This window comes from Staurois parvus, unplaced genomic scaffold, assembly GCF_062004578.1.
Source record: "Staurois parvus isolate SC_StPar_1 unplaced genomic scaffold, SC_StPar_1.0 ptg000506l, whole genome shotgun sequence".
Classification (NCBI taxonomy): Eukaryota; Metazoa; Chordata; class Amphibia; order Anura; family Ranidae; genus Staurois; species Staurois parvus.
The window spans coordinates 2,631-28,742 of NW_028318302.1; the positions used below are offsets into that span (position 1 = coordinate 2,631).

At 40.7% G+C, this 26,112-nt stretch overlaps 1 protein-coding gene across 1 annotated transcript in view; it reads left to right on the plus strand.

Annotated features, from left to right (window-relative positions):
- Window positions 1–4,280: 4,280 nt before the first annotated feature.
- WIPI2 (WD repeat domain, phosphoinositide interacting 2) overlaps window positions 4,281–26,112 on the plus strand; it is a 36,406-nt gene continuing 14,574 nt past the window's right edge. The window contains exons 1-7 of the mRNA XM_089689973.1: window positions 4,281–4,451; window positions 9,552–9,648; window positions 10,120–10,217; window positions 11,861–11,953; window positions 13,046–13,116; window positions 16,170–16,277; window positions 22,428–22,592. Coding sequence (XP_089546099.1) covers window positions 9,603–9,648; window positions 10,120–10,217; window positions 11,861–11,953; window positions 13,046–13,116; window positions 16,170–16,277; window positions 22,428–22,592 — 581 coding nt within the window. The 5' untranslated portion in view covers window positions 4,281–4,451; window positions 9,552–9,602. The remainder of the gene's footprint in view (window positions 4,452–9,551; window positions 9,649–10,119; window positions 10,218–11,860; window positions 11,954–13,045; window positions 13,117–16,169; window positions 16,278–22,427; window positions 22,593–26,112) is intronic.

The window sequence follows — 26,112 nt, forward strand, 5'->3', positions numbered from 1 at the left end:
CTTAAATTTGAGTGCACTCGTGAAATGGCAACAAACTTGAGTACCCTATGTTTTCTATAGGAGACCCCTTTTAAAGGTCATCCGTATAGTTTTACAGAGGAGGTCTTGTGCTACAATTATTGCTCTCATTCTGGCGTGCATGGCGATATGTAACGTGTATCGCAATCAATGTTTTCATGCGTAGACACCCCAGCGTGTGCTTTTACGTTTGTACATGCGTATATGTGGGGGCGGGGAGTGTCACGATCGCAAGATCGCTGCCACCAACATGCGAAAATCCCACGATCGCAACCACCAATATGTCATGATCGCGGCGTCAGACCCCAGACCTTCTCACCAAAACTTGTGACTAGCCGATCTAAAACCGCGATGTGATGTGCATAACAATGCCACACCCAGCTGCACCCTGTACAACGATTTTCCAGCTAATGGATACAGATCGATGTACCGGCAGCCTGAGCGATCGTTACTGGGTCAGGTTAATTACGCAATCAACCCTTCACACTGCCACCACCTCCTTTTTGTACAGAGAAAGAGGAAACGTGGCATTTTCAGCTATAACACTATAGCTTTGGAGATAATCGTCTGTATAAAACGGTCCGCAGACCGGTTATATAGAGGTTTAAACAACCACAGTAGCGTCTCTTTAGAGGCAGGAATTCGTGAGTTGCAATACAGAGCTATAGAAACAGTTCAACACTTTCAGAAAGAAAGATTTATCACTAAAAGGTCAAACAGGAGCAATAAAAATATTTACAGAACAAAGATGTACTAAGAGATATATATGTATATATATATATATATATATATATATATATATATATATATATATACACAGTCAGGTCCATAAATATTGGGACATCGACACAAATCTAACATTTTTGGCTCTATACACCACCACAATGGATTTGAAATGAAACGAACAAGATGTGCTTTAACTGCAGACTGTCAGCTTTAATTTGAGGGTATTTACATCCAAATCAGGTGAACGGTGCAGGAATTACAACAGTTTGCATATGTGCCTCCCACTTTTTAAGGGACCAAAAGTAATGGGACAGAATAATAATCATAAATCAAACTTTCACTTTTTAATACTTGGTTGCAAATCCCTTGCAGTCAATTACAGCCTGAAGTCTGGAACGCATAGACATCACCAGATGCTGGGCTTCATCCCTGGTGATGCTCTGCCAGGCCTCTACTGCAACTGTCTTCAGTTCCTGCTTGTTCTTGGGGCATTTTCCCGTCAGTTTTGTCTTCAGCAAGTGAAATGCATGCTCAATCGGATTCGGGTCAGGTGATTGACTTGGCCATTGCATAACATTCCACTTCTTTCCCTTAAAAAACTCTTTGGTTGCTTTTCAGTATGCTTTGGGTTATTGTCCATCTGCACTGTGAAGCGGCGTCCAATGAGTTCTGAAGCATTTGGCTGAATATGAGCAGATAATATTGCCCGAAACACTTCAGAATTCATCCTGCTGCTTTTGTCAGCAGTCGCATCATCAATAAATACAAGAGATCCAGTTCCATTGGCAGCCATACATGCCCACGCCATGACACTACCACCACCATGCTTCACTGATGAGGTGGTATGCTTAGGATCATGAGCAGTTCCTTTCCTTCTCCATACTCTTCTCTTCCCATCACTCTGGTACAAGTTGATCTTGATCTCATCTGTCCATAGGATGTTGTTCCAGAACTGTGAAGGCTTTTTTAGATGTCGTTTGGCAAACTCTAATCTGGCCTTTCTGTTTTTGAGGCTCACCAATGGTTTACATTTTGTGGTGAACCCTCTGTATTCACTCTGGTGAAGTCTTCTCTTGATTGTTGACTTTGACACACATACACCTACCTCCTGGAGAGTGTTCTTGATCTGGCCAACTGTTGTGAAGGGTGTTTTCTTCACCAGGGAAAGAATTCTTCGGTCATCCACCACAGTTGTTTTCCGTGGTCTTCCGGGTCTTTTGGTGTTGCTGAGCTCACCGCTGCGTTCCTTCTTTTTAAGAATGTTCCAAACAGTTGTTTTGGACACGCCTAATGTTTTTGCTATCTCTCTGATGGGTTTGTTTTGTTTTTTCAGCCTAATGATGGCTTGCTTCACTGATAGTGACAGCTCTTTGGATCTCATCTTGAGAGTTGACAGCAACAGATTCTAAATGCAAATAGCACACTTTAAATTAAATCTGGACCTTTTACCTGCTCATTGTAATTGGGATAATGAGGGAATAACACACACCTGGCCATGGAACAGCTGAGAAGCCAATTGTCCCATTACTTTTGGCCCCTTAACAAGTGGGAGGCACATATGCAAACTGTTGTAAAACCTACACCGTTCACCTGATTTGGATGTAAATACCCTCAAATTAAAGCTGACAGTCTGCAGTTAAAGCACATCTTGTTCGTTTCATTTCAAATCCATTGTGGTGGTGTATAGAGCCAAAAATGTTAGAATTGTGTCGATGTCCCAATATTTATGGACCTGACTGTATATATACAAAGAACCATAGCACAGCAGAGAGGTGAAAGGGTTAAAGTATTTGCCAAAGTCCTGGGTTAGCAGATCCAAGTTTCCGAGCAGAATGGTGCTTTTGATCTCCCTATGTTATGATGGTTAATGGGAGAATTCTTCAACTCTCTTCTTAGGCCTGACAGCCTGTTTTAAAGTCCCCAGCAGGGGGGTGGCTCTGCAGTCAAAGGCCAATCTCCACTTAGGGCGTGGAGATAGGGGTGGATGCCTCAACTAGAGCAAAAATATCTTCCATAACTCATATTTGCCTATAACTTTCCACCTGCACAAGTGACAGTCCACCCGTGGGTAGATTATTATGCAGACAAGGCTGAGGATTGATTACATATGAATTATGAAATTATATACTGCACGGTTCATGAGCTCTATGTTTCTGCTTCCGTGTGTGACCGAGACCAGGCGAGTGACTTATCAAACTGTTCATCTCCTCCTAGCCAATCTGACGGTATGTCTGGTTTTAATGTAAGTCTCTCATATGCCAAGATATGAGACTTAGGGGAAAAATGGATTTTGAGGAGTGTTATCTGATTCGGTCACCTGTGCTGAGTTAGGCTCATTAGGTCAAAATCCCTTTCAACTCCTAAGAGAGCCTGTCTTATCTCTTCAGAGGTGTGAAATGGCATAGGTTCTCCCAGACAGCCAAGCACCTAGCTCAGAGATGCCTTGGCCTGCCAGTGACACACACACACACACACACACACACACACACACTCACACACTCACACACTCACACACTCACACACTCAGAGACAGGAGGGGGAGGGAAGAATGAGGGAATAACATGGCTACTCTTAACAAAATGGCAGACTGCATCAGTCTCTGGTGCGCATGTTTGTGACAGGGAGCCTCAAATTTTTATTTTTATTTTTTTTGGTTTGAGGGAATGTTATGTGCTTGGGTGTAACTCAAATTTTTTCCAATTTAAAACCATTTTTTTTTTTAATTACAAGGGACAAAAAGTCCCCTATGTGATGATTTTTGGTGACAGGTTCTCTTTATTGAGACATCCAGGGTGTAAAAGACCCTGCATGTCTCTCCTGAATGTAATGCGGTGTACATCACACTGAATTACATTCTTTCCCGGCCTCAATGGTCAGGAAATCTGTGCCTGGGGACCAGGAAGTGATGTTATAACTTCACTTGCGGGTCAGGACAAGAAGGGGAATGGACATGTCCGCTCTCCTCCCTCCCCTCTAGCCCCCGGGGCAAGCTGAACCAGTCCTATGCCTGCAGATGGGCAAGCGGAGCCTGGGAGACATAGTGGGGGAGGTTTGCACAGGAGGGGCAGAGGCTGGCACTGTAGTGGGCTGTGTGACCGCAATTGGGTGGCAGCGCAGCTGCTCGAATGCTTTCACCTGACAGGTGAGCCCTGCTGCTTGCCCTCAGCAGGGCTAATGGTTGAAAAATAAAAACTACTTGCCTGTTCGATCGGAACTACATGTCCTGGGCGTCGGGCAATACAAATTCAACATCCCTGGTCAGCATCGCACAAATGAGCACAAACACCCAGTGATGATATCACTCGGTCCTAAATAAGGTATTTAATAAAAATTGGCTTCATTTGAAAATTTCATGTGTCAATGAGGAGGGAGGAACAAGGGAAGGCAAAATATAGGCAGATTAAACTTCAGCATTAATATCTAAGATATATACCCAAGCAGTGAAAAGAATATCACTTGCCTAGTTGAAGAGCTGTGTTTTGTGTGCATGCTGAGATTTTAAAACCGCTCTTCTCTATCCTGCTTTTTTCTCATCAGCTGATACAGAGGATGTCTGCATTGTGGAACGACTGTTTTCCAGCAGTCTTGTCGCTATCGTCAGTCTTAAAGCGCCACGAAAACTTAAAGTTTGCCATTTTAAAAAAGGAACAGAAATCTGTAACTACAGTTACTCTAACACAATTTTGGCTGTGAAGCTAAATCGGCAGGTGAGTAGTTGTAACTGTTGTATTCAAATAGTCACACTGAACTTCTCCGTAACATTCATCTAATACACCAGGACTGGATAAGGATGAAAAAAAAACCATATATACTCTGGCAATAGCAAATAGACTTTTATCCTGTTTACCTAAATCTTTCTCCTCAATCATAAGATGTACTTTTTTATGTCTATACATTCATCCTGTTGGTGTAGGGACATGGTACTACACTGTCTGTGTGCAAATGGCATCAAAGAAAATTTAAATTTTCATTCTTTTTTTTTTTTTTTTTTTCTGTTTTGTTTTTTGTTTTATTTGTTATACACAAGCTTATGCGGTTGTACACATGAAAACTATGGGGCATATTTATAAAACTTTCATTGGCTTTTATTTTTTGGAAACCACATATTTGGTGAGCATTCTATCACGCTCACCCTATTTATAGTGGGACAACCGTCTTATTTTCAAATGTGACACCCAGTACATGGATGCTTGCACGTGAACAGTGTACTATAACCCTGCTGGCAATTTTGGTAATCGATGCTGTCCATTCTGCTGAAACTGTTAAATTGGTTGGGTCTCTGTGGTTTACATTTTACATCGCTCTTAGGTGATCTACTATCTAGTACTATGTTACTTATCGTCATTGGCTTGTTTGCTACTATGACGGAATGCCTGTCACTCCAATTGGGCGATTCTGTCAGAGAACTGCTTCCTCGCCCCTGGAACATCGGAGCAAGGTATTATAGCTGAGCATCGCACCCAAGAACTAGCTGGTACTAGCTGAGGTGCAACTGGAACTACTTTATTGAACAAGAACATGGGTTTTCCTATACTTTAGAAATGGGGGCAGTCCCCACATGAACAATAAAACCAAATATCACATATTTACATAAACACATAAACATCCCACAGTGGTTTGGTAACAAGGTAAAGTGGACACAAAACTAATCACATCTCCAAGAGGATTAGCAGACTGAAACAATAGGTGGCTCTGTTCAACTTAATTAATGGGAATGCACACCTTGGAGGCACACAATGAGAGGACAGTAAACACATCACACCTTAATAAACAGACTACACATAAGAAGCAAGAGACCCCAGTGTGAGGTTGTTTTGAGCTGATTATATTAACATCTGCTCTGAGTCTAGAAAGAGGGGGTTGAAGCAGTCAATGCTGGTTTGGGCACAGAGACTGCAACTCTGTATCCTGGTCCTCCAGTTCTCGGAGTCAGTATGTTTCGGGGCACATGGGCTTGAATCCAAAGTAAAAGGTCTCCCCAGGCACACACCTTCCAAAAAATACAGCCTCTTCAGATGCCAGGACCCATGGTCAGTAGGCAAGAGGATAGCCTGCAATTCCCATCCAAAAGCCCCTGTCCTGGTTGGGTTTGTCACTGTTACCTTCATTACCAGTGTAAAATTTGCAAGATAACAGGAAAGTGCTAAATCACGCTTGAAACATTTGTGTGTCACCTGTTCCTTTTTGTAATCGCTCTACAATACATAGAGGGGAATTCTAGGAGGAGGATAGTTCCCAGAGGGAATAACTGTGTGCTACAGAAGATTTCGCCAGCAGTTGGTGGCACAGATAATATCTGTAAGTGCCAAATTCTGTCCTGTGAAAATTGGCAACCTGCAGGAATGAGACCTATAACAAATTACAGGTTCCAGTTTCCTGAGAATTTCACCTAAATATCCAGTTAGGGATTAAATTCTCATCTCGCCAAACAAAAGAAAAACCTCTATTTTGAACAATTATTTGTTCAAAATGTTTGATGTGTGAGATATGTGATTGTAGATATATATATATATATATATATATATATATATAGTTAAAAAATGAATTCCAATTGACTCTAGGATACTGTAAAAACGTAAATCTTTAAAGCCCAACTCAGGAAAAATTAAAAATCAACCTGTGCATTGGCAGTTCTTTCAGCAAAAATATATTCCTGAATGTTTATATAGTTCTTAATATTTGCCAGCTGATTATCTAGACAAGGACCAGTCCGCTCACTATCACCAGCCACCATGACCGCCCCCGCCTCATAGTTCTGATAGCTTCTATGCAGTTGTGCACAAAAGTTTGCGTACCCTGGCAAAAATCAAGAAATTTTGCCATAGATATTGAAAATATGGCTGATCATGCCAAAAATAACTGTCTTTTATTTAAGGATGGTTACCATATGTAGCCATTTATTATCATATAGTTGTTTGGCTCCTTTTTAAATCATAATACTAGAAGTTGCCTAAATGGCCCTGATCAAAGGTTTACATAACCCTGGAATGTTTGGCCTTAGTACAGACACACAAAAGTTAAAATGGAAATCAAAGGTTATGTTTCCACATCTGTGGCTTTTGAAATTGGAATTAGTGTCTGCGTATAAATAGTCTGTTAGCTCTCACATGGATGCACTGAGCAGGCTTGATACTAAGCTATGGGGAGCAGAAAAGATCTGTCAAAAGACCTGCGTAATAAGATAATGGAAGATTATAAAGATGGAAAAGGATATAAAAAGATATCCAGTGCCTTGAATATGACATTGAATCACTTATTAAAAAGTGAAAAATTTGGGGATCTCTTGCTACCAAGCCAAGGTAGACCAAGAAAGATTGCCCATCTGAGTGCAGGATGGTGAGTCAGTCCGTTTCTTCACTTCACACGTGGAGGCCTCAGAGTGGTTGGAAACCCTGCCTACCGTGTGACTGCTTCTTCACCCTGTAGTTTCTGTGCGGTGCCATGATTGCCTTATTTGCCTACATGTGGGAGTCTTCTCTCACTCCTCTTGAATCCTGAGGTGAACATTGTCTTCCCCCGATGCATACTTGTCTGCTATGCGGGCAAGCGGGGATTTGATCTCGCCTCACACTTTTGCCTTGTCATGGGATACCCTATTCAGAGGATGGGCATTGCTCCATCTGTTCTAGCTGCACAGTCCTATGGTTGAGGCCTAAGATCTGCGTTATTGCCCGTCTCTGGATACTCTGCTTTCTACGCCTGCTTAGGAGATGGGGCATTGATGCATGGGAAACGACAATCATCTATGGGCACTCTGACCTTTTGAAGTGGCGAGAGAGACATTTGCTGCTGTTGGTTTTACTGTTTACAACTATGTTCCAAGTTATGTGACCCCAGAATCTTCTGTGTCGTGTTAGTTTTGCTGGGACCATTAATCCTCTAAGTTTTGTCTTAGGCGGACTCTCCTTGTCCAGACCTTCCTACGATTTCCCAATGGAGATCCATGGTGGACTCTGCCCTGCCCCTCCAGAAGCTTACTTATGAGTTGTAAGAGTCCCAAAAAATGTGATAAGATCGGTGCTGCTTGGGTGGAGGTTAGATCCCTATGAGGTGGAGACCCTGTGGAACAGTGACCTGGGTATGACCATCTGGAAGTGTTCCTATACTGTGCTGGTAATGTTATGGCACTGAGTATCTTTCATGTCCACCCCCCCCATCTTTCCCCCTGGGATAGGAAAAAAACATAGCCCTGTTTGTATATTTTTGATATCTCTATTGCAATCCAATGTTGCATGCTGAGTTTTCATTGTTTTACCAGAAATGTAGTACTGTGCAGTGTGATGACAATATTCTTCACTTACAATGTTCAGTCGGTGCCTTAGGATGATTTACTCTGTGCCTTAATACTTAATGTAACCTTGTTGTACATGTGTGGGTTTTTTTTTTTTTTTTTTTTTTAAATAAAACCGTTTGTTCTAAAGAAAACAAGAAAAAAAAAACATCTCCACTGTGAAGAATTGTGGTGGCTCACTAATGTTTTGGGTGTTGGAGCTCTAAAGACACAGAGAGTCTTATGAAAATTGATAGCAAGATGTTTGCAGCATGTTATTAGAATATACTGACAGACAATTTGCATTATTCTACATGAAAGCTTCGCATGGGACAGTCTTGGACTCTCCAGCTTGACAATAACCTTAAGCGCAAGGCCAAGTTGACTATTCAGTGGTTACAGCACAAAAAAGTGAATGTTCTGTAGTGGCAATCGGTCTCCTGTCCTTAATATCATCAAGCCACTCTGGGGAGATCTCAAAACGTGGGGTTCATACAAGACCACCAAAGACTTTGCACGACCTGGAGTCATTTTCCCAAGATAAATGGGCATCTATACCACCTGCAAGAATTGGGGGCCTCATAGACCACTATTACAAAAGACTGCACACTGTCTTTGATGATAAAGGGGGCAATACACAGTATTAAGAACTGAGGGTATGCAGACTTTTGAACAGGGGTCATTTCATTTGTTAGATTTTGTTTTATGGTTGTGTCATTCTGTTATGACCTACAGTTGAATATGAATCCCATAAGAGTGAAAATAATTTTTATCTGCTCACTCATGTTTTCTTTAAAAATGGTGCATACTGTACCAATTCTCCCAGGGTATGCAAACGTTTGAGCACAACTGTAAACACGTTAGTGTATTGTGCCCAGGATTATTATAGTACTGATTTGTGCAGCCTGCCTGCGCTGTTCCCACTTTGCCTCCTGAATTTCTCTTTTCTGTAGTTAAATGTAGGAAATATACTGTAGTATGTAACAGAGCAATGAGAGATTGATATGACTAAAAGATAAGAATTGTAAAACAATCCGTTTACATGGACCGCAAACGAGTTCTCAAGGCTGATACAGTTGACCATGGCAGAAAGGAACAGTCGGAGCTAAAATAAAGTGTCCAGAGCAGAGCAAACTGTATGAAGCCAGCATCAGAATGTATTATTATGATTATACAGGATTTATATAGCGCCAACAGTTTGCTCAGTACTTTAGATGAACATAGAGTGCCTGATACATGAAAAACAATCTTTCTAAGCATCGAAAAAATTATCTGTTGGTATGATTGCTTCTGCCTTGTAGTGAGTGATCCAGCTGGGAAACAGAGCAAGATCCACAGGTTATTTTGCATGCAATATGACATCACAGGTAGTAAAGTATGCATTTTCCCTTCTATGGAGATGGTTAATACAAATTTTTATAATGTTACTTGTTTAGGTACTATATAAAATATGTTCGTAATCCTGGAGTTGGCCTTTTATTATCCAAGAATCATTGTTTATATCTGTACAAAATTTAAATTTATTCTCTCTCCCTAGAGGCTGATTGTATGCCTTGAGGAGTCTCTCTACATACACAACATAAGAGACATGAAAGTCCTGCACACTATTCGAGAAACGCCTCCTAACCCTGCAGGTATGTTTCCCTTTTTGTTTCCTCAAAAAAATAAATGTCTAAATATCTTTACCGGTGTATGGCAATGTAGTATAATAACTAAATGTGTGTTGTAATATTTATTTTGTTTAACTCCTTCAAGGCTAAATTTACATCCCCTTTTTATTTCAGAAACCATTTTTAATGTACAGGTGAGCATGCTGAGAGGAATTTACAAAAACTGGAGCAGCCAGAATCTATTCATAACAGATTCAGCACTTGTTAATAACAACCAATCAGCTTTTAGCTTTCATTTTTAAAGATTAACTGAAAAATATGAAGCTAGAGGCTGATTGGTTACTATGCACAACTGCTACAGTTTTAGTAAATTCCCCCCCACCCACTCTGTCTGGTTGTATGGTATTGTACCGCATGTTGCATTTTTTGACTGGATATATTTTAGTTTGTATGAAGGATTGTCTCAAAGTCATGATTTTATTTATTTATTTTAAGGTCTATGTGCACTGTCAATTAATGGAGACAACTGCTATTTAGCATATCCTGGTAGTGCATCTATTGGAGAGGTCCAGGTCTTTGACACTGTTAATCTGGTGAGTGTTGGTTGTATACATTCTGCAAAATTAAAGGCTAACTCCCACTCTTTGTTCATGTTTCATGTTGCACTCCTATTTAGGGTGTAACATTAACCACTAGGGGACCACCCGCAGTAGATATACTGCTACAAGGTGGCCCCTGTGTGCAGGATCACATATATAAACGTGATCCTGCATTTTGGGGTAGGGGGCGTGCGCCCGCCCTACCCGCAGCACTGACCACGTCCGTGGGTGTCAATCACCGGGTCCTGGCCGGTGATTACATGCCGGAGCCCGGTGATTGCCGGCAAACACTGACTGGGAGGAAGGCTGCATTGTTTTCAATGGCGGTCTCCTCCCTGTCAGTTTGAGCACACTGTTCCGGATGAATGAGCTCAACCTTCCAGATCAGTGTTTTACAGTGAAGCACACACCCCCCGCCCCCTATTGAAACACTCCCCTCACACAGTTAACCCTTTGATTGCCTTCATATATTAACCCATTACTCCCCAGTGCCATTAGTACAGTGTCAGTGCATTTTTTTTTTTTTTTTTTTGCACTGATCACTGCATTGGTGTCACTGGGGATGTCAGTGACCCCAAGTCAGTTCCCTCCCAGTGTCAGAATGTCCGCCGCAGTCCCGCCATAAGTTGCTGATGGCCGCCATAACTCACTGATTGCCGCTATTATAAAGAGAAAAAAAAATCCAGCATCTATATTGCCATTTGTAATCACTATAACTTTCACGTAAACCAATTCATTTACATGTATTTTGATTTTTAAATTTTTTTACTAGCGCAAAAAAAAAGCACAGGCAATCAATTACTACCAAACGAAAGCTCAATTCATGGGCAAAAAAGGACGTAAATTTGATTTTGGTGCAGCGTTGCATGACCGCGCAATTGTCAGTTAAAGTAACGCAGCGCCATAACACAAACTGCTTATGTAACAGCTTCCTGACCGCCTTATAGCAGAAATACTGCTAAAGGGCGGCACGGGTGTGCAAAATTACTTGTATATACGTGATTTGCTCTCCCATGGTTTTCACTCCCCTCCCAGATAGTGTCAGATTGCCCGTCCGTACACCAGTACTCACAATTAACCCCTTGATTGCCAGGAACACACTTAAACACAGCACCCACCAATCTATTGAATTTTTTCTTCTTTGACACTGCTTGTGACTGCCTTGAGTTCTATAGCAGAGAAGGGGGTTTTATGCCCAGAGAGTACTGCCTATAGGAGGTGCCGAAGTTAGTTATTTTCTGCCTAGTGTCCTACTCCTGTAGATGTGGCTATAAAACCTTGCTTGGTCATGGATAATGTAGAAGACTCTGTGTCCGTCCATTAACTTGGAGAAAGGGATTTTACAGTGTGCAACAAAAAAAATCCAGTTTTTTTTTTTGTTTTTTTTTTCTTCATTGAATGTTATTGCTTAAGTTTGTGTATTCACAGATATTTTTATTAAAAGATAATCTACCAAGCAGTTACACTAAGAAACAGCCGACTGCACATTTTTTCTCCTAATTTACAATAAAATATTCGAATGACAAACTATATGTAATTTAAATAGTTTGTGGAGGTGATGTGCTTTAGGGATGGTTGGAGGAAATTGCCAAATGTTGTAGTAAAACATATGTTTAATACTATTTAATGGTTTACAGAGAGCTGCTAATATGATCCCTGCTCACGACAGCCCTTTGGCAGCCTTAGCATTTGATGCAAGTGGCACAAAACTAGCAACAGCATCAGAAAAGGTATGTGAAGGTTTTTTTTTTTTTTTTTTTTTTTACCTCTCAAAGGCATTGTACACTTTTAAAAGTTTGTTGTTTTTTTACTAGGTATTAGTGCAGTTTTAGTATACTCCCTGTGCTGTTTGCCTTACCTTGTAATAATGGGCTCACATGTTATGGCTGCAGTTTGTAGTGTCCTGGCCGATTTGATTCCCTTATGTCCTTGGTTTGCTACAGTTAGCCTTTTCCTTAATTGTCAAAGGGAGGAGACCACTTACTGTTCCAGGTCAGTGTCCATAGCATGCTTTACCTTCGGTTTTGTGACGCATCACAAATGTGGGAATGCTAATGTAGTGGAAAAAAAAAAATCTTCCTGTTACATGGTAAGCGCTTCGTGGGTCTGAATTCAAATCACAGTCCGATCTAATTACTGTACCTGCACCAGCACTAGACCGAGAGACCCAGGGATTGTGGTATATGTAGTTTATTCACAGGAAGATGCAGTTCTCATATTAGACACAGGTCACGTATTAACCCGTGCAGTGCCACTGGCATGCCTCCGGTTTCTACGCAAACACAAAATTCTGACACAGGATTTTGAAGATTTACTCTACTACAGAGCAATGCATGACCTGTAAGTATAGGGTATACTAGCTAAAGGACAATTTTTCTCCCATAACTGGCATGGACATTTTTGGATTATAGGGCACATTAGATGCAGGGGTTAACAGTTGCAGATCTACACTGTTTTCTAGAATCACTACCATTTGAGCATTTATGAATCCTAAAGAATGTAATCTCCTGAAGGATGTTTTGCAGTTTAAAGGTAAAATATGGTGGAGAGTTTTTAAATGTTTGTTGTCTTTTAATGGTACATTGAGGAACTGCATATTCAGTTGTTTGGTGAACGTCCAAAGGTGGCACATTTAAGGCAAATTACATATAAAAATTGTTTATTCATTATATAGTGGGGGTGCCGTGCTGTGGAAAGCAGAACGCTTGTTGTGATTTTGTACAGCAATTTCATCATTGATGTGTCTGAGAATTGCAAAATGATAGCTAAAAATTATAGTGGTTGTCTTGCTGTCAAAATATACATATTCTCTTTTTATTTAGGGCACAGTGATTCGCGTCTTTTCCATTCCAGAAGGTCAAAAACTGTTTGAATTCCGGAGAGGAGTGAAAAGGTCATTTAGAAATATTTTACATTGTTTTATGAAATACTGGTTTAATAAAAAGATTGTGTTGGTTTTTGTTTCCTGTACTATGCTCTTTATTAGACCATTCAGAAGCTGCTTAATAGGCATTTTGACACCTGTAAGCAGCTATGCTTGTTAACCTTCCTCCAGAATCATACATAAAATACACTCACCTGCCACTTTATTATGTACACCTTTCTAGTACCAGTTTGGACCCCCTTTTGCCTTCAGAACTGCCTTAATTCTTTTTGGCATAGATTCAACAAGGTGTTGGAAACATTCCCCAGAGATTTTGGTCCATATTGACATGATAGCATCACACAGTTGCTGCAGATTTGTTGGCTGCACATCCATTATGCAAATCTTCTGTTCCATCACATCCCAAAGGTGCTCTATTGGATTGAGATCTGGTGACTGAGGAGGCCATTGGAGTACAGTGTACTCACTTTCACGTTCAAGAAACCAGTTTGAGATGATCTGAGAGTTGTGTCATAGTGCATTATCCTCCTAGAAGGAGCCATAAGAAGATGGGTACACTGTAGTCCTAAAGGGATGGACATGGTCAGCAACAATACTCTGGTAGGCTGTGGCATTTAAACGTTTCTCAATTGGTACTGAGGGGCCCAAAGTGTGCCAAGAAAATATCCCCAGCACCATTACACCATCACCACCAGCCTGAATTATTGATACAAGGCAGGATGGAGCTATGCTTTCATGTTGTTTACAACAAATTCTAACCCTACCATCTGAATGTCGCTGCAGAAATTGAGACTTCTTATACCAGGAAATGTTTTTCCAATCTTCTGTAGTCCAATTTTGGCGAGCCTGTGCGAACTGTAGCCTCCCATTTCCTGTTCGCTGACAGGAGTGGCACCCATTGTGGTCTTCTGCTGCTGAGGTTTCCAGGAGTGTCTACAGCCTTCAAAACCTGCAGAACATTGTGTGCAGTCTCCAAGTCAAAGCATTATGGTGCAAAGCAATTTACTGCAGTAGTACAGGATAACTGTACTGTCATATGAGGTTGAAAATGCGATGATGAGAGCAGGAGCGGTGAAGGGGAAGAAGGGACTTGGGATCCACGCTATTGGGTGTTAAGTTGGGGTTGCACCTCCAGCAGACATATAGGTTAACAGTGGTTGGGGGAGGGTGATATGGAGTGAGAGTTGGGGAAATGCATGCACATCCTTTGTGAGAGAGAAGGTACAAGTGCAGTGGTGAAGGGGGGATTCACAGCTGTGGTAGTTAGAAGGGGAAGGCATGTGTTGGGGGGTACACATTTATGTAGGCATGAGACAAAGGGGCTGCAGCTACAGTCCATGCTGAGGGAACGGGGACTGCAGGTGTGGTAGGAACTGAGAGAAAGGGTTGTATAGGAAAGGTAAGAGAAATGGGGACTGCAGGTGTGGTGGATGTTGAGACTTCTATGGACAATAAAATATTTACATATTTTGGCTGTTAATGTGAAGTTATTTCTTCTTAAAAAGAGTCTAGAATAAGGTTTCAGTCAGATTCTATGTCCTCCCTAACAATGGCAGAGAGTGTAGTGACACCCACTTCTGTTGTTTACCTTACAGCGGAATGAGGCAATTCAGACTAGCATGCTAGGTGTATTCAGCGTGTCATGAACGGCAGGCCTTATGCATGCCAATTGCACCCAAACATGGCTATGGTGGTAGTGGCACAGTATTTTTGTGCAAAATCCCCCTTGTGGACAAAAACAGGCAGACCAGGAGGCAACATTGTTGCCTACTGACTTCTGTAAACTGACTCTAAAACATTCTTTAACCACTTGCTGTCCGGCTGCTGTATATAAATGGCTGAATGGTGGCAGTCCAGGGGTGGATTGCCATTCATACATGGCTCCCGCCTTTTTGGACTGTGCACGCTTCCTGGGCGCACGCAGCACTGCGATCCGGTGCCCACTTTGTCCGGATTGTCGTAGGGTGATTCGCGTCTTCTGTGCGAGGTCCCGATCATGTGATCACGGATTGGCCAATCCGTGATCACATGCAGAGTAGTAAGCAAGATGTCACTTCTGACATCATTGCTTGCTACGTGTGAAATGTGTGAATGATCACAGAGGTCACATGGTAAAAGGCTATTCACAAGAGCCTTGTACCATGTGACAAGCTGTGACCAATCACAGCTCGCACAGTATTTCTCAATGGCTGCAAGAACAGCCAGAGAGGAGAAATGATTGCTTTTACAGCCTTTATGGGTATAAAAGCAATCGATGTAAAAAAAAAAAAAAAAAAAAAATATTCATCACCCCCACAAGTAGTACAGTGTCACCATGGTCACACTGTACTGCTAGGGTGACAGTATGTAAAAAAAATAAATAAAAAAATATAAAAATGTTAAATAAAAAATTTTTTAAATTATAATTTTTGGTTATAAACTAATTTTTTTTTTCTTTTTTTTTTTAAACTAAAAAGCTAACTGAATAAATTTTGGCCAAGATGTATGATGAAATATTATTTATTTGCAAAATTTTATAAGAAAACCACTTTTTAAAAATTTTTTGGGACTTTATATATAGCAAAAAAAATAAAAATCCTAGTGGTGAATAAATGTCATCAAAATAAAGCTTTATCTGTCTCAAAAAAATGCTAAAAAATTCATATGGGTACAGTGTTGCATGACCGCGCAATTGTCATTCCAAGTGTGATAGCGCTGAAAGCTGAAAATTGGCCTGGACAGGAAGGGGGTAAAAGTGTCCGGACATGAAGTGGTTAAAAAGTGATCCACAGCAGATTGCTTTTCAGAGCCTATTGCTTTTGTGAAAGTTGACAAACGGCTTAGAAACACCTGCTGGTTGTTTACATTAGGGAGCTGGCAGCCCACAAAGATTCTGTTACATTAAAAAACACAGCATAGGTGTTGTACACTTTGAAAATGAACTGCTTCACAATGCTTATAGATACATAGATGAATGAGATTTCTTTTTAAAGTGCTTTTACTGCTTGGTCAGAATATGTAAATGTTAGCCTCTCTTTTGACACTTTTTTTTCTTTTTTTTTTTTTTTTTTTTTTTTTTTTAGGTGTGTGACAATATTTTCCCTAGCTTTCAGCATGGATGGCATCTTTCTTTCAGCCTCAAGTAACACAGAAACTGTGCATATTTTCAAGTTGGAGACCGTGAAAGAAAAGTATGTGTTCATTTTATTTGTTCAGTTGCTTTCAGCTTTTCTTTATTTAAATGCTGAGCTTGACTTTGGAATTTTGCCTAACAAAAATTTGTAATTTTTGTAATGGTGATATTGGTGTGCATTAGTTTAATAAGCACTTTGTATTTTTAATCATACAGTTGTCAGTGTTGCTTAAATTGTAGTATATTTTGTGTCTTTTTGTTTGAGGTTAAAAAAAAAAAAAGACTGAAAAAAACAAACTCCCAAACTGCGTCTGTTACTTGTAGAAAACTGGTCATGTACTTTGTGCAGAACATAGTCTGCAATGAAGCAGAGATCTTGTCCTTGCTTGTTCAGACCTATCTATTATAACAAGTTTTATGAGCTGTTCTTCTGAACATGCCACTTATTTGGTTTTAATCCCTCTTAAGGACATACATGTTTGGGTCAGTAATTCTAAAAGCACTAAAGTCAGAGATAGTAGGCAAGCAAAATTTTAGAAGGAAGTGTTTAATTACATCCATAAAGTGTGTGGGATATCATTAAACAAACCTTCAGAAATGTTCTGAATTTTAAAAGTTTGTGTAACGTCATTGCTATATTACTATTAAATAATCCTAGAAACGTACCCACAAAGTCATTCATAGAAAAGTGTGATCGCTAATATTTAGTGGCTAGTTGTTCAGTTCATTCACATTAAAGTAGTAATAAACCCACAGTGCCAGCTCACACCAGAACACAGTGCTGGAAACCCACATTGTGTGCGTGTTTTGCGCCTCACGTTGCAAGTGCACTGGCTGCATATGTCAATGGAATCCTAATGACACCCCAAATTCAGATCTCAAATGTAGTGTGTTTGCCTGCATTGGATCGTATGGTACCACAATACCATGCAATCCAGTTGCAGTGTGTTTTTAAAAGTAGTGCATGAACTACTTTTTGGTGCGATTTCAACCCAGTCAAAGGAATGGGCTGAAAAACCGTATCACGCTGAATCAAGTAAATACTACAGATATATGTACTTTGTTCAGATTTCATGACTGAAGTTTACAACCACTTTAGAATATGTGAACCCAGCATTTCATATTCCTGATATGCGCCTGCTGTACCATGTACTTGTATGAAAAAGTAACCTGTTCTTTTTGTATTGCTTCCTTTGTTTGGTGTTCCTGCCAGTCCCTCTGCTTTCCTATTAAAAACTGACCACAGTAAGCAGGAGAGCACACCATGGTTGGTTCTCTAGCTATGCTGGGAAGTCAGCCTGCTCTCCTCCAATGATCCTACTTGTCCTGACACCCCCCTGCCTCTCACAAACTTTCACTGGAAAGATCAGTGTGCTGCCATTTCTCCTCCCTAGTCTGTGGGAGAACAGAGCTGAGAACAGAGGGAATGTGATCACTTTTCCAAAAGGGAAAATTTATTTTATATATATATATATTTTTTTTTTTAATACACAAATGTTTGCCTTTTATTTCTATTGTAAACTGAATGGCTTGTTTTACAATCACTTTAACACATTGAGTGCAATAAATTACACATTCCCAGTAAACTATTTGTTACAATTTTTACCCAAGCACTTGTGGTTTACAAATGTCAGTGCTGCTTTTCTGAGCTCCCAGTTTATACAGGAAAGCGTCAAGAGTGGAGAGCAGTGGTAGCAGTCTTGAGCCAGTCTGTTAGTTTGGCGAAGGCGGGGAGGACAGAGTGCCTTTGCATTCTAATCTATGGGGCTGTGTTTCTATTGATGTACACAGTGTAGTGAGACACAACTCTAATCCTTGCTTTGCTAGTACAACTATTCGTTCCCCCAGTGACTGCAAACCCTGCAGGCCTTGATAATGTAAAGCTGTGCCACCCCATTGGGATGAGGTTTTTTAGTAAGCAGATCTTGCATATATTTACCAAAAAATAAACGGTTTCATTTAGCCTAAAATATTTGTTTCAATAGTGTAAAAAATGTAGGTGGTTTTAGGCAAACTTCTCATGCGCAGCATATTTTGGAGAGCAGTTGTTTCCTCTTTGGCAGCTTCACATGAACACCACACCACACCAATGGTTATGAATGAGGGAGTACACTTTCACATGCAACTTATGCAACTGACAAAGGGAGCACAGACACACTTTCAGCATAAATAACTCCCATCATCGATCTCAGGGATGCAGACAACACGATAGTATAGATAGATAGAGATATATATATATATATATATATATATATATATATATATATTTTATTACAGTAACAGTTTAAGTAAAGCATACAGCGGGTAAAATAAGTATTGAACACGTCACCATTTTTCTTGGTAAATATATTTCTAAAGGTGCTATTGACATGAAATTTTCACCACATGTACGCAACAAACAATGAAATCCATACATACAAAGAAACCAAAACAAATAAGTTCAGAGACTAAACATCCGCCCTACATCAGTTTTACTGCTACAGGGCAGCATTTTGCACTTCCGCCACACGGGAGCGCGTGCGTGCCGCCAGAGGATAGCTTTTGCTGTAAAATATCACAGCACAAACTGATCTACAAGCCCCTGCGAGCAACTGCAGATCGTTGGTCAGGGAGAAAGAACAGAGGTGTTATCTATGTTTACATAGATACAGCTCTGTTGTGTGTGTGTGTGTGTGTGTGTGTGTGTGTGTGTGGGGGGGGGGGGTTAGGAGTGATGAATCGTGTATCTTTTCAGAGATGAGAACACAATCCATAAATTCCCATAGTAAAAGCACCACCTTGTGTATTCCAAGCACATAGCTAGGCACACACTCTTAACCTTCTGATCACCCTAGATGTTAACCACTTTCCAACCAGTGGCATTAGTACAGTGATTAGTGTACATTTTTAGCACTGATCACTGTATTAGTGTCAATGATTCCCACAAAGTGTCAGTGTAAAAATGTCTGCCGCAATATCGTAGTCCTGCTATAAGTCGCTGATCGCCGCCATTACTAGTATAAAAAAATAAACATTCCAGTATAGTTTGTAGATACTATAACTATTGCGCAAACTAATCAATATACAATTATTGGGATTTTTTTTTTTACCAAAAATTATGTAGCACAATATATTTTGACCTAACTTTATGAAGAAATTTGATTTTTAAAATGTTTTTATTAAGTGTTCTTGCATGGCAAGACCACTTACTGTTATCTCACATATATATTCTTATTATTATAGCCAAATTTACCACCCTAACTCCTCCCACAGTTTTTACACTACATAGACAGTAATATACTGAAACGTGCGGATTGTTCCCGATTGGTGTGCTATTACTTTGTGGATAGAGAGAAAACAGGTGGTGCACACACCTAGTGCATTATCCAAGGTTTATTGTAGGAGTGAAAGAATAATAAAAACATACTCACAGACGAAGCATGTATCTAAAAAGCATAGAAAAATGACAATGGCCACAACGGCAGGCAAGGTGTTCTCACTGTCAGTGCGATCAAATGGCTGATGCGTTTCGGGGACGAATCCCTTTCCTCAGAGCTGATGACCAACCTCTGATGTATGATGAATGGAAAGTAGGAGCCTTGCTGTTGATGTAGGCACTCCTACAATAAACCTTGGATAATGCACTAGGGGTGCACTAGGTGTGCGCGCCACCTATTTTCTCTCTATCCAGTGGCTGATTTCCCCGTCTAAGGAGGGCTGCACCCCTGAAGCATTTCCTTTGGTTGTCGCTGTCCTGGTACCCTTGGCTTCCCTTTTGGCTGTGCATATCCTGAGGCGCTGGAGAGTGCATACGATGTTCAGTTGCTATTACTTTGTGGAACGTTTCGCCGAATGGTTCACGAAATATTGGCGTTTTTGTGGTGAAATTGGTCCCATAGGAATGAATGGCGGAATGTTCAAAACTAGAGTGGGAGCTGACAAAAGCTAGAGTGTGAGCTGAAAAATCAGGACATGGTTTCTAAACTGCCATCACTCCCTCATTTTCAAGCCCACCTACACAAATCCTATATCACAATGTTCAGCTATCCCTGCTGCCACTAAAAATGTCCACGGCTAAGCCATAGTCCTGATAGTTTTCACAATATGACCATTTGTTTGCAACTCACGCCGCCCATTGACATTCATTGAAACTCCACTCTAGCCACGTCAGATTTGAAGGGCAATTTCTCAACTGCAACTGTGCCTTCATTTTTAATATTTCAGATTCATACTATGCATCAATGTACAATGTAGGTCTGGGTCTTGTGATTCTCACAGTATAAAGCGCTTTGATGTAGGATTTATAATTTTTAAACTACAACCGTTTGAAGATGGCAACCACCAGTGAAGTGAGCAAGTTGGAGCAGTTTGTTTTTAACTGCTCTTCTCTGCCCTTGCTGTAGAGTGAGTTGCCATATGAACCCAGGTGTGTGAGCAGGCAGCAGAGTGACAAGCCACTCCACCCAGTTACTCCGCCCACTCCAGTTGTAGACTACTGGTGGAGGCAAGAACACTTCACACAATTTCCACAGAAATACCACCAAAAGAAAGCTCTATTTGTGGGGGAAAAAAAGAACATACATTTAATTTGGGTACAGCATTGCATGACTGTGCAATTGTCAGTTAAAACAGCGCAGCACCGTATCGCAAAAAAATGGCCTGTCAGGAAGGGGGGTAAATGTTCTGGAGAGCAAGTGGTTAAGTTATGTGTAATAAAATTGAATGACACAGGGAAAAACTATTGAACACTTGAAGAAAGGGAGGTGCAAAAAAGGCATGGAAAACCAAAACACCAGCTGAAATCTGTCAGCAATTGGAATCAATCCTGCTCCTTGTAAGTGCAAATTGTATCAGCTGGTTCAGTCTCAACTGATGGCCTAAAAAAGGTGTCTGATTACCAAGGTGTTACACACAAAACATCTCATGATGGGTAAAAACTCGCTCAAGACCTTAGCAAACTTATAGTTGCAAAACATACTGATGGCATTGGTTACAGAAGGATTTCTAAGCTTCTGAATGGTTCAAGGAGCGCTGTTGGGGCTATAATCCTGGAAGTGGAAAGAACATAATTGCACCATAAACCAGCCACTGCCAGGTGCTCCTCGCAAGATTTCTGACAGAGGAGTGAAAAGAATAATCAGAAAAGTTATCCAAGAGCCAAGGAACAGTTGTGACGAGCTTCAGAAAGACCTGGAATTAGGTACAATTGTGTCAAAGAAAACAATAAGCAATGCACTCAACCACCATGGCCTGTATGCACGCTCACCATGCAAGACTCCATTGCTGAAGAAAAAGCATGTTGAAGCTCGTTTAAAGTTTGCTGCACAACATTTAGACAAGCCTGTGAAATACTGGGAGAATATAGTCTGGTCAGATGAGACCAAAATTGAACTCTTTGGATGCCATAATACACACCATTTGTGGAGGTCAAGTGGCACTGCACATCACCCTAAAAACAGCATACCAACAATGAAGTTTGGAGGTGGGAACATCAGGGTGTGGGGCTGTTTTTCAGCATATGGTACTGGCAAACTTAATTTTGTTGAAGGAAGGATGATTGGAAAAATGTACCAAGTCATTCTTATAAAAATCTGTTGCCATCTACCAGGATGATGAAGACGAAACAGGACATTTTCAGAAAGAAAATGATCCCAAACACAAAGAAAATAAAGCTGATAGAATGGCCAAGCCAGTCACCTGATTGAATTCAATAGAAAATCTATGGAAAGAATTTAATTTCAGAGTTCATAAACGGAACCTTCAAGATTTGAAAAATGTGTAGAAGAATGGGCCAAAATCACACCTGAGCAATGCATGCGACTTGTTTCTTCATACAGGAGGTGTCTTGACATTGTCATTACCAACAAAGGATTTTGTTTGAAGTATTAAATAAATTTCAGTTAGCGTGTTCAGTACTTTTTTTTTTTTTCCTATGTCATTCCATTTTATTACACATAACTTAATTTCTGAACGTATTTGTTTTGGTTTCTTTGTATGTATGGATTGCATTGATTGTTACCAATGTGTTGTGAAAATTCATGTCAGTAGCACCTTTCAGAAATCTATTTACTGAGAAAAATGGTGACGTGTTGAATACTTATTTTTACCCTCTGTATACTAATTTTTATTTTTTTTTATTAAAATGCACTTTAATAACTTATGCACTTTCTGTTTAAAATTATGTTTGTGTGGCGATAAATATATAATTGTTTTTTTTCTTTTGTTTTAGGCCTGTTGAGGAGCCAACCACATGGACGGGTTATTTTGGAAAAGTTATCATGGCTTCCACCAGTTACTTGCCCTCTCAAGTAACTGAAATGTTCAACCAAGGAAGAGCTTTTGCAACTATTCGTTTGCCTTTTTGTGGTCACAAAAACATCTGTGCATTAGCAATGTAATTTCAGATCTTTTTTCCCACTACTTCTGTCAAAAACAATCTTGTAAGAAGGGATTTATGTCCAACTCCAGGTTGCAAAAATAAGTGAAAATTAGTTGGCGCTATAAAAAATTCTGCATTTACTGTAACACCAACCTCCCAGCATGGACTCGCGCTTAATCTGGTAGCTGCTTTCACACTTCGAGGTTGAATGACGCCCAGACTCGCTCAACCCAGAAGTAGTCACAGTCATGACTTCTCCACCTGTAATCCTCTGGGCTACAGAAAGTGTAGTCATCAAACAGTCTGCCAGCACTGGTAGTGCATACATCTCATTGCTGTGTGAAGTGTGTGTTGCTGTACTGTACCCACAGGCTGACACTGGCTAAAAAAAAACATGTTGGAAATCATGTGAGCATTGTTTGAAGATTTTCATGCAAGTAGAGGGTAAATTTGTAAAAACAAAATACAATGGGGTTGATTTCCAGGTCCTGGAGAGTGCAAAGTTTGCAGCTTTGCATGGTAGCCAGTCAGCTTCTAACTTCAAGGATAAGTTCACCTTTTGAGAACATGTTACATGTTCCACCCGTTTTTTAAAGAGTGGAACAGGTAACATGTTCCCAGTGCTGCAGCCATTGCCCTATTTTGTGATAGAAGTATGGGGAGAATTTCCATGTACAAGCTGTCATTTTTTTAAAAACAGCGCGGCCGTGCGGCGCTCTGTCCTGTGAATGAACTAGAAGTCCTGACAACCTTAGCAGGTGTCTGATTGTAGTTTACAATGAATCTGAAAAGCGCCTTGGTAGATAATTGAATATTCCTGTCAGTATACAGTGGATATAAAAAGTCTACACACACCTGTTTAAATGTCAGGTTTCTGCGATGTAAAAAAAATTAGACAAAGATAAATAATTTCAGAACTTTTTCCACCTTTTAATGTAACCTATAAACTTTACAACTCAGTTGAACTACAAACTGAAATCTTTTAGGTGGAGGAAAGTAAAAATAACAACTAAAAATAATATTGTTGCATATGTGTGCATACCCTTAAACTACCGTGTTTTTCGCTCCATAAGACGCGCTTTTTCCCCCCCCAAAAAGGGGAAAATGTCAGTGCGTCTTATGGAGCGAATATGGAGCGGCCGGTCCGGTATTTCCTCCGCCGCCGTGTCAGAATACCGGGCCGGCCGCTCAGCTCTGCAGTGGGACCTTACCTGTTCCTCTATCCAGCGGCGCGCTGTCTTCCCGGCTTCTGTAGTGTGCGTGACAGCCGGGTCCCAAGTGCACATGTGCAAGAAGTGGTGCTCTTTGTGAATGGTAAGGCGGTACCTGGGACACATGACAGATCCCAGAAGCCGCCGGACCAATCACAAAGCGCAGAGCTTCTCGCTCATGCGCACTGGGCATCCGGCTGTCCGCCGAGCGCCCACACTACAGAAGCCGGGTAGACAGCGCGCGGCTGGATAGAGGAACAGGTAAGATCAAAGAACAACTCCGCGGAAGTAAGAGCGGGTACCTGTCAAATTCAGGTACCCCCTTCCCTCCCCAAAGGTCTGCAGTCATCTCCTGTACTGTCTGCAGTCTCTGGCCATCCCTGTACTGTCCGCAGTCTCTGGCCATCCCTGTACTGTCCGCAGTCTCTGGCCATCCCTGTACTGTCCGCAGTCTCTGGCCATCCCTGTACTGTCCGCAGTCTCTGGCCATCCCTGTACTGTCCGCAGTCTCTGGCCATCCCTGTACTGTCCGCAGTCTCTGGTCATCTCTACTGTGTCTGCAGTCCATTAGTTCAGAATTTTTTTTTTCCTGTTTTCTGCCTCTAAAACCTAGGTGTGTCTTATGGTCAGGTGCGTCTTATAGAGCGAAAAATACGGTAATATTTTTTTTGAAGCACCTTTTGCTTTTGTTACAGCACTCATTCTTTTTGGTGTGCGTCTTAGGATGGCAAATCTTGACTTGGCAATATTTGCTCACTCTAACTTGCAAAAACACACCATATCTGTCAGATTGCCAGGGCATCTCCTGCGCTCAGCTCTCTTTAAATCACCCCGTAGATTTTCAATCGGATTCAGGTCTAAGCTCTGGGCCATTCCAAAACTTTAATCTTCTTCTGGTGAAGCCATTCCTTTGTTGCTTTGGATGTATGCTTTGGGTTATGTTCATCTTTCTAGCAGAAGCCTGAAAGTTTTTTGTGCCAATATTGACTGGTATTTAGAACTGTTCATAATTCCCTCTACCTTGACTAAGGCCCCAGTTCCAGCTGAAGAAAAACCACCCCAAAGCATGATGTTGCCACCGCCATGCTTCACTGTGGGTATGGTGTTCTTTTGCTGATGTGTAGTGTTGTTTTTGCACCAAACATATCTTTTGGAATTATGGCCAAAAAGTTGAACCTTGGTTTCATCAGACCATAAAACCTTTTCCCACATGCTCTTGGGAGACTTCAGATGTGTTTTTGCAAAATTTAGCCAGGCTTGGATGTTTTTCTTTGTAAGAAAAGGCTTCCGTCTTGCCACTCTACCCCATAGCCCATACACATCAAGAATACGGGAGATTGTTGTCACATGTACCAAGCAGCCAGTACTTGCCAGATATTCCTGCAGCTGCTTTAATGTTGCTGTAGGCCTCTTGGCAGCCTTCCAGACTAGTTTTTTCTTCTCGTCTTTGCATCAATTTTGAAGGAACGTCCTTTCTTGGTAATGTCACTGTTACGTCCTATTTCTCCATTTGATGATGACTGTCTTCAGTGTGTTCCATGGTATATCTAATGCCTTGGAAATTCTTTTGTACCCTTCTCCTGACTGATACCTTTTAACAATGAGAATCCCTCTGATGCTTTGGAAGCTCTCATGGCTTTTGCTGTAGGATACGACTAAGAAAATGTCAGGAAAGACCTACTAGGATAGCTGGACTTTATTTGGGGTCATTCAGAGGCACTTTAAATGATGGCATGTGAGTACTGACTCCTATTTAACATGATTTTGAATGTGATTGCTTAATTCTGAACATAGCTACATCCCCAGTTATAAGAGGGTATGCACACTTATGCAACCACATTATTTTAGGTTTTTTATGTTTACTGCCCCTCCCTAAAAGATTTGTTTGTTTTTCAATTGAATTGTCACATTTAAAGTAGAAAAAGTTCTGAAATTATTTCTTTGTCACATTTTTATACATCATACAAACCTGACATTTTAACAGGGGTGTGTCGACTTTTTATATCCACTGTGTCTGCTTGCCTGTATGGGACCTAAGTACATCTAAGTAAAATGCTTTGCAGGCTTCTGCAACCACAAATAATAAATGCATCTTTTGTACCTGCAAAACCCTTTGGATATGGAGAAAATGTATATTTTTCTGTTCCTACTTTTTTTTTTTTTTTTAACCTAAATTAAGCAAAAAAATTTTGTTTTGAAGTGAGCAAGTAAAGTTTAAAACCTGTCTGGTTTATCTTGCTATCTTTTGTCCCTAAAGAGGTGAATTCTTCATCATTTCCTGTCTGTGAAGGAAATGAGGAGAAATATCTTATTAGGGAGTCAAA